The sequence below is a fragment of the Pan paniscus genome, chromosome 9, assembly GCF_029289425.2.
Source record: "Pan paniscus chromosome 9, NHGRI_mPanPan1-v2.0_pri, whole genome shotgun sequence".
Taxonomy (NCBI): Eukaryota; Metazoa; Chordata; class Mammalia; order Primates; family Hominidae; genus Pan; species Pan paniscus.
The window spans coordinates 84,648,435-84,664,842 of record NC_073258.2 but is presented as its reverse complement, the minus strand read 5'-3'; the positions used below and the strand labels follow the sequence as shown (position 1 = coordinate 84,664,842).

At 39.6% G+C, this 16,408-nt stretch overlaps 1 protein-coding gene across 21 annotated transcripts in view; it reads left to right on the top strand.

Annotated features, from left to right (window-relative positions):
* Window positions 1-16,408, top strand: part of DLG2 (discs large MAGUK scaffold protein 2) — a 2,166,992-nt gene that overhangs the window by 1,886,760 nt on the left and 263,824 nt on the right. The window contains exon 1 of one of the 21 annotated variants that reach the window (XM_034934134.4): window positions 10,842-11,057. The exons of 19 other annotated variants lie outside the window; for them this stretch is intronic. In XM_034934134.4, coding sequence (XP_034790025.1) covers window positions 11,021-11,057 — 37 coding nt within the window. In that variant the 5' untranslated portion in view covers window positions 10,842-11,020. Of the gene's footprint in view, window positions 1-10,841; window positions 11,058-16,408 lie in introns of those variants that run through there. One more of the 21 variants, XM_057299342.2, reaches the window with a different exon arrangement.

Below are 16,408 nucleotides of genomic sequence, written 5' to 3'. Positions count from 1 at the left end.
CTGTTTTCTGGATGTTGCTGGAGTTAGTATGATTTGGTGGCAGAGAGTGAATCTGGAGACTGGAATTTTCCAAGTGCCATTGCTAATTTTGATTAGTCAGTTCATTTCCCTGGACCTGTCTTTTCATCTGTTAAATAAGCAGATCTCAAACTTTTCAGACTGTAGTTCACTTAGAAAGGGTGAACCATCTTATGTCTCATTCATTCCAATCACTCTCAATTTCCAGTGGTAAACAAAACCGCTGGTTAGAAAGAATGTGACTATAAAAGCAAAATGTAGGTGTGGGAAGAATTATGTTTGCATATGCTTTAGCAATAGGAATACAGATGATTTATCTTTAAGTGTCCATATGTCTTAAAGCCTAATTATTACAAAATATTAGGCCAAAATATAGTCAGAGCGCAAATTATGTGTCACTAAGAGTTAACAAAATTATCTGCAACAAATAGAAGGGATAATGGTAAACCTAAATTAAATTTATCATTAAAAGTAGGAATAGTAGGATTTAACAACTATGACCAATTAAAGAAAACACTGAGGATTCAGTGGCTTTTTAAAAAGCATCTTGCCCCCAAACTGGGAGGATTCCACCTCTCTGCCTGTGCAGTAGAAGCTGTGTGACCTAGTCTTCCTGGTATAATACCAAATTAAATCCTTAATCAATTTTACTAAAACACTAATTTAAATATCAAATCAATAATCCTTAACAATTCACTCAGTGCTGGTTACATTTTAAAATACGTACCTATGAAATTACAAGTGATTTACCTTAAAAGGCCAAAGAAAAACTTATGTGGCATGATTGTGATGCCCTCACCTTCCATCCTAACCCTCTCTAATCGGCCAATATTAATATCAAATGTTAAAAAAAGAATTATATTTATTTTAAAACAGAGGACACACATACACAAAGCCACCACTTATGTCAATACAGTTTAACCCCTACACAAAGGTGACAAGACAAACAGGTGAGTAGAGGCTAATACCTATAACAAGTTCTGCACAATCTGTGTGGGGCGCCTTGTGTGTGGTGTACGACAAATATGTATAAAATGTGTATTTTATACATATGTACATATATAAAATATTAATGTATATATAACGATACATAGGCACACATAATTAAACAATTGACATAAATGTTTCATGAAATAATACTCTTACTGTGTGCATTATCCTCTGAAGTTTCTATTTTATTTTTTAAAGAAAACTATGGGCGGGGTACAGTGGCTTATGCCTATAATCCCAGCACTTTGGGAGTCCAAGGCAAGAAGATCACATGAGGTCATGAGTTCAAGATGAGCCTAGCCAACGTGGTGAAACCCCATCTCTACTAAAATACAAAAAAATAGCATGGCATTGTAGCCTGTGCCTGTAGTCCCAGCTACTCGGGAGGCTGAGGAACAAGAATCGCTTGAACCTGTGAGGCAGAGGTTGCAGTGAGCCAAGATAGTGCCACTGCACTCCAGCCTGGGTGACACAGCAAGGCTACATCTGAAAGAAAGGAAAGAGAGAGAGAGAGAGAAAGGAAGGAGGGAGGGAGGGAGGGAGGGAGGGAATGAAGGAAGGAAGGAAGGAAGGAAGGAAGGAAGGAAGGAAGGGAAAATTAGTGATCATAAATTGATTTGATTTCACAATCCACTTTTGGGTTGTGATTTGCAATTTGGAAAGCATACTTTTAAAGAAGGTTACTCAGATATGCCAGATATGAGTTCACCGTGACCTCTATGAATAGTGTGGGCAACAAATGATTGGGTAAAGAAAAAGTGATACATATAGAGAGATGTAGAGATATTTCTGTCTATAGATAAATATAGATATGGAATATTAGCCAAAAAAGAAGAAATCATGTCTTTTACAACAATATGGTTGGAACTGGAAGCCATTGTGTTAAGTGAAATAACTTAGAAAGTCAACTACCACATGTTCTCACTGATAAGTAGGAGCTAAATAATGTGTGCATGTGGACATACAGAGTGGAATAGTAGACACTGGAGACTTGGGAGGGTGGGAGGGTAGGAGAGGGATGAGGGATGAGAAATTACTTAATAGGTACAATATTCACTATTTGGGTGATGGTTACACTAAAAGCCCAGACTTCTCCACTTCACAATATATCCATGTAACAAAACTGCACGTGTATCCTCCTAAATCCATTTAAAGCAACAACAACAAAGAAACAAATGAGCAAAGGCACATTTGGAAATTTCTTAGATGAAGGGATTTGAAGTCGATTGCTAGAACTGGGCATAGTTAGCCTGGGCTAGAGAGAAGTGATGATTGTAGAGAGGAGGAAGAAGCCAGAAGAGTAAGTCTCAGTCCTCCAATATTTGAGCAGCTACCGAAGTAACAAGACATTAGAGGGACTAAGCGTTTCTTCCTGTGGCTCCCAGGGATGGATTTTCACTCATTCAGCCACCTGAGCACTATTTAACACCAGCTACTTGCCAGCTTCTGTGCTAGAGACTGAAAATCAAATACCAAATACATTAGTTAATCTTTATGCAAAGAAACCCTGCTTTTTCAGTGATGTGATAGGTCAACATGCCTGATACGATATGCAGTATTGAGAGATTTTTTTAAGTCCTAGTGAGTGGTTTTATTAGTGACTCACAGAGCTCCTCGTTTACCAGGGTTGCCATTTGACTCAATTTCTTTTTCCTTTTTCTTTCCTTTTTTTTTTTTTTTTTTTTTTGAGATGGGGTCTCCCTCCATTGCCCAGGCTGGAGTGCCGTGGCATGATCTCAGCTCCCTGCAACCTCTGCCTCCCAAGTTCAAGTGATTCTCCTGCCTCAGCCTCCCGAGTAGCTGGGATTACAAGCACCCACCACCATGCCCAGTAATTTTTGTATTTTTAGCAGAGATGGGGTTTCACCATGTTGGCCAGGCTGGTCTCGAACTCCTGACCTCAAGTGATCTGCCTGCCTCAGCCTCCGAAAGTGCTGGGATTACAGGCGTGAGCCATCGCACCCAGCCATTGAGTCAATTGCTAAATACTTCTGAGTGTTCACTACTGCGCAGAAAGTGGTTCAGTTATGGAGAAGCAGATGTCCTCAGAAGGTGAGCTATGAGCTTTCTACCTCAGCGAAAGTGTTTCCCAGTGCTTCCTTCCCCCGTTCGCCTCCCCAGTTGGAGCATGAAACTATGAAAGAGCTTCCATCTGAACTTTAAAGGAGCCATTTTAGAATTCTAGCTTTAGACATTTTTTCTTGAGAAAAATCATTAAGCTTTCCTTTTATTTTAGATTGTTTAATTTGCAGGAAAGCACACATGATAATGAATACATAAATCTTCTCAAATACCCACAAAGCCTGCATAATGAATTCTTGGTTTTATACGCTTTGGCCTCTTACCAATTTCTTTTAAATTCCAAAATAAATCCATTAGAAGTTGTGATCCCCATCATTTCACTACACGGAAAATTCACTGTTAAAGCTTGTTTAGGGTTATCTGTGAGTTTATTATCAACATGTTGAAGTTACAGAAAGACATATTTTGGTTCCATATAAAACTAAATTTCTAAGCATAATAGCTACCTTGGTAGGTATTAAGCTCCCCAACATGAGAGACATTTAAGAATAGTTGAAGGTCACCTGGCATCTGGTTGGAGTAAGGGGAGAATGTTACCCAAAATTACCCTTTAGCTTCCTACCACCCTTGAGATTGTATGTTTTAATTAAATAATTAATTTAATTATTTCTCCAGCCCACAACCGAGTTTTTTCCCTAAAACAGCTTCCTATACGTGCTTTCTGGAATCACATCCAAAAACACAAAATGGCTTTCTCCTTAAATGAACATGTCTTTAACATACTAACTAGATCGAAATTAATCAGTAAGTACATTTCAGTCAGTCTCTTCTGACAATATAGCCATGGCTCAGCAAAATCAAATTATTAGTAATAATAATTATGAATAATACCAAATAGTAACAAAGCACTAATAACATTGACAATTGTTCTTAAGTTGCTAACATTTATTTAAATGACTATTGTGTGGCAAATGCTGTACTAAGTGCTTTAAAGGTACTAATTTAATGATAACCCTTTCTGGTGGTATAGCTCTTATTTTCATTTAACAGATAAGAAAACTGAGGCAGGCAGCCAGAATGGAGATTATCAAAAAGTCAAGAAACAATAGATGCTGGCGAGGCTGTGGAGAAATAGGAATGCTTTTACACTGTTGGTGGGAATGTCAATTATTTCAACCATTATGGAAGACAGTGTGGTGATTTCTCAAGGATCTAGAACCAGAAATATCATTTGACCCAGCAATCCCATTACTGAGTATATACCCAAAGGAATATAAATCATTCTACTGCAAAGACATATGCACATGTGTGTTTATTGCATCACTATTTCCAATAGCAAAGACATGGGACCAACCCAGATGCCTATCTATGATAGACTGGATAAAGAAATGTGGTACGTATACACCATGGAATACTATGCACCCATAAAAAAGGAATGAAATCATGTTCTTTGCAGGGACATGGATGAAGCTGGAAGCCACCATCCTCAGCAAACTAACACAGGAACAGAAAATTAAACACTACGTGTTCTCACTCATAAGTGGGACCTATACAACAAGAACACATGGACACAGGGAGGGGAACAACACACACCAGGGCCAGTCAGGGGCTGGGGGGAGAGGGGAGGGAGAGCATTAGGACAAATAGCTAATGCATGAGGGGCTTAAAACCTAAATGATGGGTTGCTAGGTACAGCAAAACACCATGGCACATGTATACCTATGTAGCAAACCTTCACATTCTGCACTTGTTTCTCTGAACTTACAAAAGAAAAAAAGAAAGAGAACTGAGGTAGGGAAATTACATAACGCAGAGGGCCACTTGGAAATAGCAGAACCAGGACTTAATGCCGATGAGTATACTAACTCAAGAGAATAAACTCATAACCACTAGCCTATCTATAAAATGAGCTTTATTTAGATGTTTTTGACCCTTGCTAATTTCTGTTTCATCATCTAAAATTTAGGGACCTAGTAAGGCCCCCTTATTGGAAATAATCATGCTGAGAAAGGAAGAATGACCCCTATAGGTTCTTAGTTGGAACAGACCCCTGGTTTCATATACACATGGGCGACAACCAGGGCATGAGTAATTCTCAAAGAAGTGACTTTGAAATTCAGCTTATGTAACATCTTCAACAAGAAACAGCAAATTTTTAGAGAAGTGACAAGATGAAGGAAAAGGACTTTGAGTCTCTTCAGGCACAGCGAGTAGTTTGTAGGAAGCCAAATAAATGGCAGATAAAGGCTACTTAGTAAAGCTTGTTAATGTAGATTCTCCTGGTACCATGACCAGGCTGATGAGGGTCCAAAGCTGTGTTCAGTGGTTAACCTTTGCTCTCCCTGGTAGAAAAGCAGGGGTGGGGGGAGAATACCTTTGTCTTTGTAAATCTATATGCTGCTTTTAGGAAAATGGAGGGCAGAGAGTTTTCCCACATCTGCTTCTTCTTGATTGTCTTTAGCTCAGTAATTCTTTATATTTTGGGGAGGCATATTCCGGTCTCCCACAATCATATACATTATAGCTTAAGTATATGTTCTTAAAATTTGAAATATTGTATTATAAATTTTCAACAAATGGAAATGATTAAGTAATTTACAATGTATCTACTCAGTGAAATTTTAAGGAGTTATTAAAATGTTTCTGACAAAGAGGTATTAACAGGAAAATGTGTGCAATTATAGCAAATGAAACAGTAAAGTGAACATTTTTTTGATGTAGTGTGACCTTAACATTGTAAAAAAAAAAAAATAAAAAAATAAAAAAACACCTAGAAGGAAATGACCAATATACTCACAATGATTGACCCTGAGTAGCAATATCTATTTTGTTCTAATATCTTTTCTTTAAAAATCTCTTGTGTTTTTCCTTAGTAAACTCCAATTGTTTCTACAATTAAAAAAAGTTTTTTTGTTTTATTTTTGGTTCTATAAAGCGGTTTACTTTTCTGATACAAGTGACTTGGTTTCTGATCTGACTTTATTGTGTATAAAGCATCATGCTTTCATGCTCACTCTTCTTAAATGAAGATATATTTTAATGGTCATATGTTCATTTAGCAATAAATGAATCTGTATAGAAATGGGCAACTCAGATTCACTATAAAACATTCAATTATTAAGATGCACAAAGACTGCCAATTCAACTTTGCCCAGACTGGAGTCTAATGTATAGAATCTCCACTGAATTTACTGCCATCTTCATCAATTCCACCGAATTGACTGCTGCAGAATTTTATCTGCAGCCCTGCGAACTATGATCCTGTATTTTTCAGCTCACAGAGAATGGTGAAGACTGGTCCAGCTGGTTTGAAGAACTTAATGCAAGGTGATGTGATTTATAGTCCATTTTGGCAGGTCCTCCACATGTGTACTATCTCCAGGCTCATGATTTAAGTGCCCAGCTGAGGAAGAGTAATTCCTGTATTATTAGACTTGATTAACCTGAGGAAGCTTGGAGTGCTTCATTTTCAGGAAGGCTCGGGCTGTCCCACACAGAGATTGTATGGCTTGAAATATTCTTTTGAAAAACTCTACCTTTGTTTTTCATTCAGTAACTGTCACAGGTACCACAGGAAACTTCTGCCTAATAAGGTCCACTTCCCTTCCTTATCTTTAGATTTGAATGAAAGGTGTCCACCCCACCATTACATGTTGTATTTAGAGTCATTTGCAGAATAACTTATAATATTATCCTTAGTGGCAATGAATGTCCAAACATCAGAATTTAAACCTTTAACTTTGCCTGTTAAGCAGTTGATAAATAAGAAAGTATATTACAGACTTACACACGTCTTTCCTGGGTGGGACTTTTTCTTACCTAGCATTGTCTAAAATAATTTATTAAGATATCTTCACAGTAGCATATCTTGGAAGTTACCTAGTGGAAGTAACAATGCTTATAATCATGCCTGCATTGTAGAAGGAAAGAATTTTTTAAAAAAAAGAAAGAAAAATAAAACAGGGCAACAATATTCTACCAACCTTAATTTATTCCTGGGCAAGACAACTGTGTATCATGGTTTTGCAAACACTGGCATAAGTGCTGTTAAATCCCTGTTCAGTTGTAAGTTAAAGTGCAGGGACCAAATGGATTCCCAGGAACTGAACCTATTTCAAGGAGGAAGGCCCTGTGATTTAGGCCTAAGACAAGAGTGTTGCCGGCATGACATTGCTGAAAGCAGGGGAAGAATGACTCCTTGCCCCAGAACTGCTTAGATGTGTCCGGGATTTGTGCAAAGTCCTTTGTGAATTATTCAAACCAGGCCATCAGAAATGCTATGCTGGGTCATACCAGTGGAACCTTCAGCCAAGCAAGGATCCAAAACATTGCAGGATAGTGTGAGAAATGCTGGAATAACAGGCATATAGGAAATGCTATGGGAATAGTGGGTTGGTCATTATCTCAGTCTGTGAGGTTTGGAAGGATTCCCAGAGGCAGCAGTGTTTGAGTGTGTTTTAGAAGAATGAATAAAGTGAGTGTACAAAAAAGAAGAAAGAGCTGTCTGTATAAAGTCACCAAGTTTTCTAGGAAGAAGATGGTGAGAAGAGAGGCTATTAGGGAAGCAAAATTGTGAAGGTGTCATGTGCTTTACTAAAAACATGGGCTTTGCGCTTTAGTTGATGGGGAGTCAGCAATGGATTTGAACAGAGAAGAGACAAGATCAGGTGAGCATTTTAGAAGGAGTCCTCTGACTGCTGGTGTGGCTAATGCACTAAGGGAACGTGACATAAGAGGGAAGGAGCAAGTTTGGAGAGAGCAGCATTCATGACAGTGGCAGTGGCAACAGAGGGACATACAGAGTAGAGAGACATTTTGGAGGTAAGATTAATGGGATTTGGTGCCTGATTAGATGTGGAGGTTTGAGGCTGAAGATTCTAGTTCATATCACTACAATTGTGATACCACTAACCAAAGACTTTATGCCCTGTAAAATCCATGAATTTGGCTGAACTCTCCAATCTATAGTATGACTTCAGCTGTATAATAGTTCTGTGGCCCTTAAAATTTGAACTAAACTTTTAACTTTACAGAGAACTTCCTTTTGTTTGATCTCACTAAATTTATAGTTTGATAGATGAAAAAGCCAAGTGAAAATAATCTGACTAAAATCACCGAAGTGGATTTTTCAGAGGTTGGACTAGAACCAAGTCTCCATGTTCCCTAGTCTTAAACTTTAAATCAAATAACAAATCTGATAGCTTTGCACTCCATCCACTCCACCCATTTTATATTTTACATGGACTATATTAGAATTGGAGAGACTTTTGAACAGAATATGAAGCAGGGAGCTTTGGAAAAGTCACAAAGAAATCCTGGGAACTTTTGGGAAGGAAGAGGTGTCCAGTAGAAGGCAAAGGGGAGCCAAGTAATAATGACTCTTCCAGGCTTTCCAGATGTCAATATTTGCATTACTCACAGTCCAAGGGCACCTGTTGCACCTGAATCCACTGAGTTTTCCCTATAAACCTCTCCCCTGTGCACCACATTAGCCTTGGGTGGTGGGGAGTGGAAGGTGGAGAGGGACCAGCTGATAATGGCTGTGAACAACAATCACTGTGGCCTCTACATAGGACAGACTCTGGAACCCTGGGTCCCTCAAGTCTCCTGTCTGTTTAAGAGGTCCCTTACAACTTACTTATCGGCATCACCCTCAAAATCTGTCCCTAGGCCATCTCAACCAGGGAATGAGTGGACTGTTGATTGTGTTGAATAAAATTATCTATGTAGACTATGTAGAGGCTATGAAAATAAGCTTGTTCAGTTTGAAAAGTGATAGGAGCTGCTCTTATATTGTTAAAACAACACAGAATCTCAACCTCAGTGAGCAGAGGAATTGGAGAGTCCTGATCCCTGAAAACCAGAAGTTCTCTACTAGAAGTAGTAGAATCATTTTGCAATGGTGGGAGAATCATTTTCAATTATTTTTTATCCGTGGTGGTGATTGGGAAGAGGTAAGACACCTGTCTTAGATGCAACAGACATTTGTGGGCAGGAAGAGAGTGTTCATCTGAAGGGGTCATTATTGTCTTTCTAGGAGCCAAAAGGGACATGCTATCAGGATGCCTGCAGAGAAACGGAAAGTCTTCATGATACTCCTCAAAGCACTGTTTGTTTGTTTGTTTGTTTGTTTTTCAGGCAGATCTGATGTCTCTCAGGGTCTGCAGTAACTGACTTGCTGTCAAGATTAGCTTCCACTTGTGGCTGACCTATTTGGCAATGGTCAAATACCTGTGTCTAACAGAGAGATGGTCTACAGGTCTACACTTGTGCAGCCCTTATCTTTTGGGGGGATTTGATTGAATACCTGCCTTCCTGCCTGGCTCAGTGACTCATCTGATTTCCCATACCTCCTTGTCATTTAGACGTATGATTGGCAGACTCAATAACCAATCATAAAATAAATGAGCAAAATACTGCTTTGAAAGAAAGTTCTTTTTAAAAAACTTTTCTCCTAATATTTTTGTGTGGGGAGGGAAGGAAATTCATATAGAAAAATACAATCCCAAGCTCGTAGGTGTGGTTTAAACAGACCTTGTTTAGTTTTATGATTTAACCTAAAACCCTGGAGACTTCCACAGCTTTCAATCCCATCGAGGGAATCCCTTTGTCAAGATTAGTTAGAAATGTTAGTGTTAACCCCATTTTATCCCTAAAAAACACTTTTAAAATGTTTTTAGTCTCCAGGCAATGAGCAGATTCAACTTTTCAGTGCTGTTTTCCTAGTGATCATTTGTTTCTGATGAATACATTCACAGCTGATTTTTTAAAAAAAATAAAACATTTACACTTAGATGACTTTGCATCTCAGGTGAGCTTGATTGACTCCAATTTGAGGGACTTTTTTTTCCCTCATAGGGTTTTTTAGCCTGTGCACTGCTCTTTAAGTGTTATAAAGTGAAATAACAGGGAAAAATGAGTGGGTGGTTACCATGGTGACCACCACAGCTGATTTGGGTAGCAGTAGACAGTGCTGGGAAATAGTGCCTTGTTAAACCGAACTGCAGTGATAATATTGAGAGGGAAAGTGAAAATGTCTGAGCTCCGCTTAATCAAATGACCAACCATTAAAACATGAATATCAACATCTGTGCTTTGGCTTCAAATGCATATATAGTACACATCAAAACAAAAGTCCTTAAGCGTACCTGGAAAATGGTTTTAGGAAGGAATCTAAATCGTCCTGGTTTCCAAGTTTTAGCTATTCATCCTAAAATATTAAGAAAAGCTTTAACTAACAAAGTCTTGATGTTGGCATTACAAGTTTTCCTGGTTCAAATTAAATGAAGACAAAGATTAATTTCTGAGATTGAGAGGACCTTATTTCTTGACTTGGTTTTGCCACGCAAAAAGGTGAAATTAGTGAAAGTCCGCCTCCATAAACCTTCCCTTTTTGAATTTTCTTCCCACCTAAGGGACGATTTAAGCAGGCATTTCCTGCCTAAGGGGAGCCAGCAGATTCCAGCCTGCAGCTGAAGAATTAACACTACGCTGTGAATAACTTTGTTTACTCTCTTCTACATTTTAAAAGAAGATACCAGACTACCACTTCAGAGTTGGAATTTCAAACACCAGCAGCTAGCTGGGAGGCAGGATTGAATTTGGAGATAAGAATTCTTCCTGGCGTCCTTCAGCAGCCTCCCCAGGCAGGTTTTCACCTCTTCTACTTTTCCAGGACTAAGCCTTTTTAACTGAGAAGAGAAAGAAAAAGAGGTGAGTGAGATAGCCAACATCTGGAAAGTGATTTGTTACAGCGTTTAAAACGGAGAAAATAATCCCCTCTTTCAAATTGGCTTGTTTGTGTTGCAAAGCATCTCAAACTAGCTCTGCCACTAGCCTGGGAAGGTAGCCCTACCTGCTTCACTCCTAACAGGCTTTGGCCACCACTCAAGAGCGTCAGGAGGTGTGTGCTGGCCAGGCGGAGTTTATACACCAAGCAGCTCAACCAGGAGGAGGGAACAGAGCTGAATTTGGGAAGCAGCTGCCTGCTATGCTGAAAACCCCTGGAAACTTGCTAAAGAGCTGTGGTGAGAATCATGCTGCTTTTCTCAGACCCGTTTCTCTTGACAGACCATGTGGGGGAGGTGTGGCCAGTAAAATGAAAAGAGGGCAGCAGATTCTCCTCCCTTTCCTTCCTAAAACAGCCTTTCCCTGCCGTTTGTTAGTAGCCACTGCTTGCAGGCATTTTCTACAGTGGCTCTGTTTTCATGTCTGTTGCTATCTGTGTTCTGTGAGAACAACAATCAGTGAATTTTTATCTTCCTTCAACTAAATGCAACCTCAGAATCACACTCTGAGTTTGATTTACCACTGGCCTCTTCAGCAGGACTATCTCATGTGAACTGCTAGACTCTTGATATTCTCTCTCTCTCTCTCTCTCTCACACACACACACACACACACGGAGAGAGAGATTGATTAAGGAATGTGAAATATTTGCTTTAGACTTAAATTGGTTCCAGCAATACCTGGATCCACATTGATTTCAGATCAGATATTTAATGTATGCAAGTCCTGTTCAAACAGAAACCAGAGAGCGTGCTTCGGGAGAGCCTAGTTCTAATCCAGGGAGCCAGGCTTATGTGTGTGAAAGAACCAGACAGACTTGAATGTTGAATTCTGCTTTCACCAATCATAAACTGTGCAACCTTGGGAAACCATTTTATTTTACGCGTTCAGTTTTCTTATCAGTAAAATGGGTAGTACATTCTGGTGGTTGTTTAAAGATTAGTAGTAGTATATGGAAAGCTAGACTCTAACATCCTCCAGGGGGCACGGTTACCTTATTTTGGGCCACATAGTTAAGTAACTGGAAAGGATAATTTTTAACAATCATAGCTTCATAGTTAAGAATGTCAGCTCAGATTATTCTGCCTGAATTCAAATCCCAGCTCTCTCATGGTTAGCTGAATAACATAAACCTGTAAAATGATAATGGTAGTAGTATACTATTTTACAATTTCTGAGGTTCATGCTTTTTATTTTTACTTATGTATTTATTTTTTTTGAGATGTGATCTCACTCTTTCACCCAGGCTGGAGTGCAGTGGTGCGATCTTGGCTCACTGCAACCTCCGCCTCCCAGGTTCAAGTGATTCTCTCACCTCAGCCTCCTGAGTAGCTGAGACTACAGGCATGTGCCACCATGCCTGGCTAATTTTTGTATTTTTTGGTAGAGACAGAGTTTCACCATGCTGGCCAGGCTGGTCTCAAACTCCTGACCTCGGGTGATCCATCTGCCTTGGCCTCCCAAAGTGCTGAGATTACAGGCGTGAGCCACTATTTCTGGCCCTCCAAGATAATGCTTCTTTGGTAAAACCCACAGCATTGCACCCAGCACAAACTAATACTCACTCAATGTCAGCTGTTGTTATTATGATGCAGGAATCTGACTATGGAGCTAGGCAGTTGGCCTCCTTCGACTAAATTCACCTCATTTGTTGTTTTGTTGTTTTCAATTTAATTATTTATTTATTTTTATTTTTTGAGAGAGTTTCACTCTGTTGCCCAGGCTGGAGTGCAGTGGTGTGATGGCAGCTCACTGCAACCTCCGCCTCCTGGGTTTAAGCGATTCTTCTGCCTCAGCCTCCCAAGTAGCTGGGATTACAGGTGCCCGCCCCCATGCCCAGCTAATATTTGTATTTCAGTAGAGATGGGGTTTCACCATGTTGGCCGGGCTGGTCTCGAACTTCTAACCTCAAATGATCTGCCCTCCTCGGCCTCCCAAAGTGCTGGGATTACAGGTTTGAGACACCACCCCTGGCCGTTTTGTTGTTTTTTAAATGAGAAGTTGGACAAGATGAATCCTAATGAACCTTCTACCTCTTAGTGGCTTTGTTCCGAATTGCATCCACATGCATGTAACATAGCCACACATCTTTCTGGTAGGGGCCATAAATAAAATTTTGTAAATGTTTTATGATGGAAAAACAGTGCAATATAACATACATTCTGGACTTAAAAATCATTGCCAGCTCATAAAGCCAGATGCGTCATTTCATATGCTCCTATAACTGTATTTCCTTAAGAACATATATTGTCACAGCCCCTGATGCTTCTTTGCATTTCTGTGGCTCTGGGGACTAAGAGACTTGCATCCAAACATTTTGTACTGATTTTAAGAAAGTTTATTCACCTAAGTTGGCTGAAGGTGGCGCTTGTTAGCATTTCAAGTTTCTGTATTACTTTTGAGAAGGAACTTGAACCTGTGTCTCTGCATTCTGTTGGCAATTAATATGTATCTGGCATTACAGCTGAGCAGTTGGCAGCCAGTTTAAAAACCAGCCTGGAGTCACTCCCCACCCCGCCTCTGGAGGTGAGGAGGTAAACTTGCTGGACTGGAGAGATTTGCATTTTCCTCAGAGTTGGAGCTCACCCCCATCAGTACTTCCTTTGCTACTTTCTCCATATCCCCCACCAAATTTACTTCCCACAACTCCTCTACAGGCTTTATGAGTGCCTTGAGCTAGGCTAGCACCCTTATTAAATAGAACAATCACAGATTTTTAGAATTAATTATTGCCGTAAGACCACCATGAGAGTAGGGACCATGTCTTCTTATGCTTGGCACTTAAAACAGGAAAATTCTTACTTTGCATGGTAGTGGGAGACCATAAGAATGAAACCATAATGATCAATGAGAAAAACTATGATTGACCCATAAACTTTCCAGTTTTTTGTCAAAACGTTAAAAATTATCTTTTTGTTAGATATATAGAGAAATAAAAAATAGTAAAATAATATTTTATTAGTATGCTATTCTTTAAAATATTAGAAACAGTGAAAATTATTATATTGCTTTGGAAAAAAGAGTAGTTGGAATAGTACTTGCCTTTTTCTTCTTGTCAGTCATATAACTTGTGATACAGAGCAAGTATTTTTTATATGCCTTGGCAAACTGTCACACTTTTTTCTAATCATCTGGCAACCTTTTATCCTTTGCACTTTGTGTTTTGAAATACCTACAAGAGTTCTTCAATGTAAATTTTTTTGCCAGTATCATATTCTCTGGGACATTTTCATCCTTTATATCCCAGCCACCTTCTTTATTTATGTTCATAAGTTTGCCTTCAGTAAGTTCCTCTGGCTGCATATGTGGAATTTCTCAATGAGCGTTGAGGTCGACATTCCCATAGTCAGCTGTATCTGCTATAATTCGTTGTCGCATCTAAATTTCACTTACAGCATTATAACTTTTTGTTTTCTTGCTGTGCTTTCCTCATTGCTGACAAAGTCCCTCTTTGAATTATCCATTTTTGTAAAATGTCTGTGGATTTATCACTGGAGACAAGGAGGCAAAACAAGTATGCTTTACTGTCTGTGTTGTGAAGTGAATAGCAGGTGCTCAGTGACCAGTCACTGACAGACCTTGAAAGAACTGACGTGAGTCACTGATGATGATGCGCGTGTGTTATTGTGTAGAAATTTGTGAATTGAAGAGCTAGTAGCAGGTTTGTGCCTTATGCAATCACTCATACTTAATATATTGTGGTAGCTAAAGTTTGAATTGTGTTGTTGGGGGACTGGAACTACCAATTAAATCATGGTAATGAAAATTCATGCATATTGGAACCATGCAAATAAAAAATGTCTGTAGTTACTCAATAGTAAGGGTCTGTTAAATGAGTTAATTAACTTGTACATTCACACTGATGTGGTTTGCAGTCTTATAGTGTCCTTTTAAGTGTCCTTATAGCTTGGCCAACTGCTATCCCCCTTCTCTTCTCGCCTGTATAAGATGTCCAAAATAGCTGGTTAAAGCATGTCTATTAAAAATCTCCCTTTGAACAAGTCATTAAATTCTGAGCCTCATGTTTCACATGCTAAAGGCCCAGATTCTTTCTCATCAAAATTTTCCCTTCCTCAGTACCCAGCTCCCCACCTCTGAAAACAATTAATCAGATTAGTTGATTCACCCCCAGATACTCAAAGAGCTCTCAGGCTCCCCAGGATAGGTTGGTTTCTTCCGGTGGTGAGAGGAATCAGCATGTGGCAGAGAAGTTCTCTCAAATGCTGCCTTCACAAGGGCTATTCAGACCTGGTGAGCAGCAGGAGAGAGGGTTCTTGAGTTAGAGAAGCTTCTTCCCTGGCCCTACTCTCTGGTAATTAAAAAAAAAAAAAAAGGGAGGGCTGAAGAAGGGAGTCAAAGATAATCCTAAACTTTACTTACTCTTTCATTTCAATGTGTTAATATTCAAGACGGACTGTGAATTCTGGAGATACGGAAGTATTTAGTGTGGTGGTTACCAGCATTTGCTTTGTCAGATATGGGTTCAGGGAGAGATCCATCACTTCTTAGCTCTGTGAGCTTTCCCAAGTTACTTTATATAGTCTTTACTGAGCCTATGAAGCTTTTAGAACCTCATTCTTCCATCTGTAGGTTGTAATTATTATTTCCCTGGGCTTTTGAGAATCTTGAAAAAGGTAAAGAACACAATACACTTGGAGTACCTTTTGTAGTGGAAAAGCTTGAGAAACAGAAATGGTTTTAGCTTCTCAGGCATAACTTACATAACTTAAGTGAATGTCATTCTTTTTTTTTTTTTTTTTTTTTCTGAGATGGAGTCTCACTCTGTCACCCAGGCTGGAGTGCAGTGGTGTGATGTTGGCTCATTGCAACTCCGCCTCCTGGGTTCAAGTGATTCTTATGTCTCAGCCTCCCAAGTAGCTGGGACTACAGGCACGAGCCACCGTGCTCAGCTAATTTTTTGTATTTTTAGTGGAGATGGGGTTTTGCCATGTTGACCAGGCTGGTCTTGAGCTCCTGACCTCAGGTGATCCGTCCACCTCTGCCTCCCAAAGTGCTGGGATTACAGGCGTGAGCCACTGTGCCCGGCTGAAAGTCATTCTTTTTACTAAGATTTTCTTATTCACAGTATACAAGAGTTCTGGATGTGGAGATAGCGTGTAATATACAGATTCACCTTGATGGAAGTTATCCAGTCTGTTTGTTGGGAATGAAGGCTAAGACTGGTGTTTTCTCCTGTCTCCTTATTGACTGTCATTGATGATTAAGAACCTGTATTATATTCTTTATAGAGTCAGTCCCCCAAATTCTTTTGGAACACCTCCTGCTATAGTTTTGATATTTTTGCCCGACAAATTTCTTGTTGTAATTTTCTCCCACTGTTAGAGGTAGGGCCTAATGGGGGCTGTTTGGGTCCCAGAGGCAGATCCCTCATGAATAGATTAATGCCCTCCCTGGGGTCACTGAGTAAATTCCTTCAGAGCTGGTTGCCAAAAAGGGCCTGGAACCTACTTCCACCTTGCCTCCTTTCTCACTGTTTGACTTCTGCACATGCCCGCTAACCTTCCCCTTTTGCCAGGAGTGGAAGCACACTGAGGCCTTCACCAGAAGCAGATGCTGGTGCCATGTTTCTT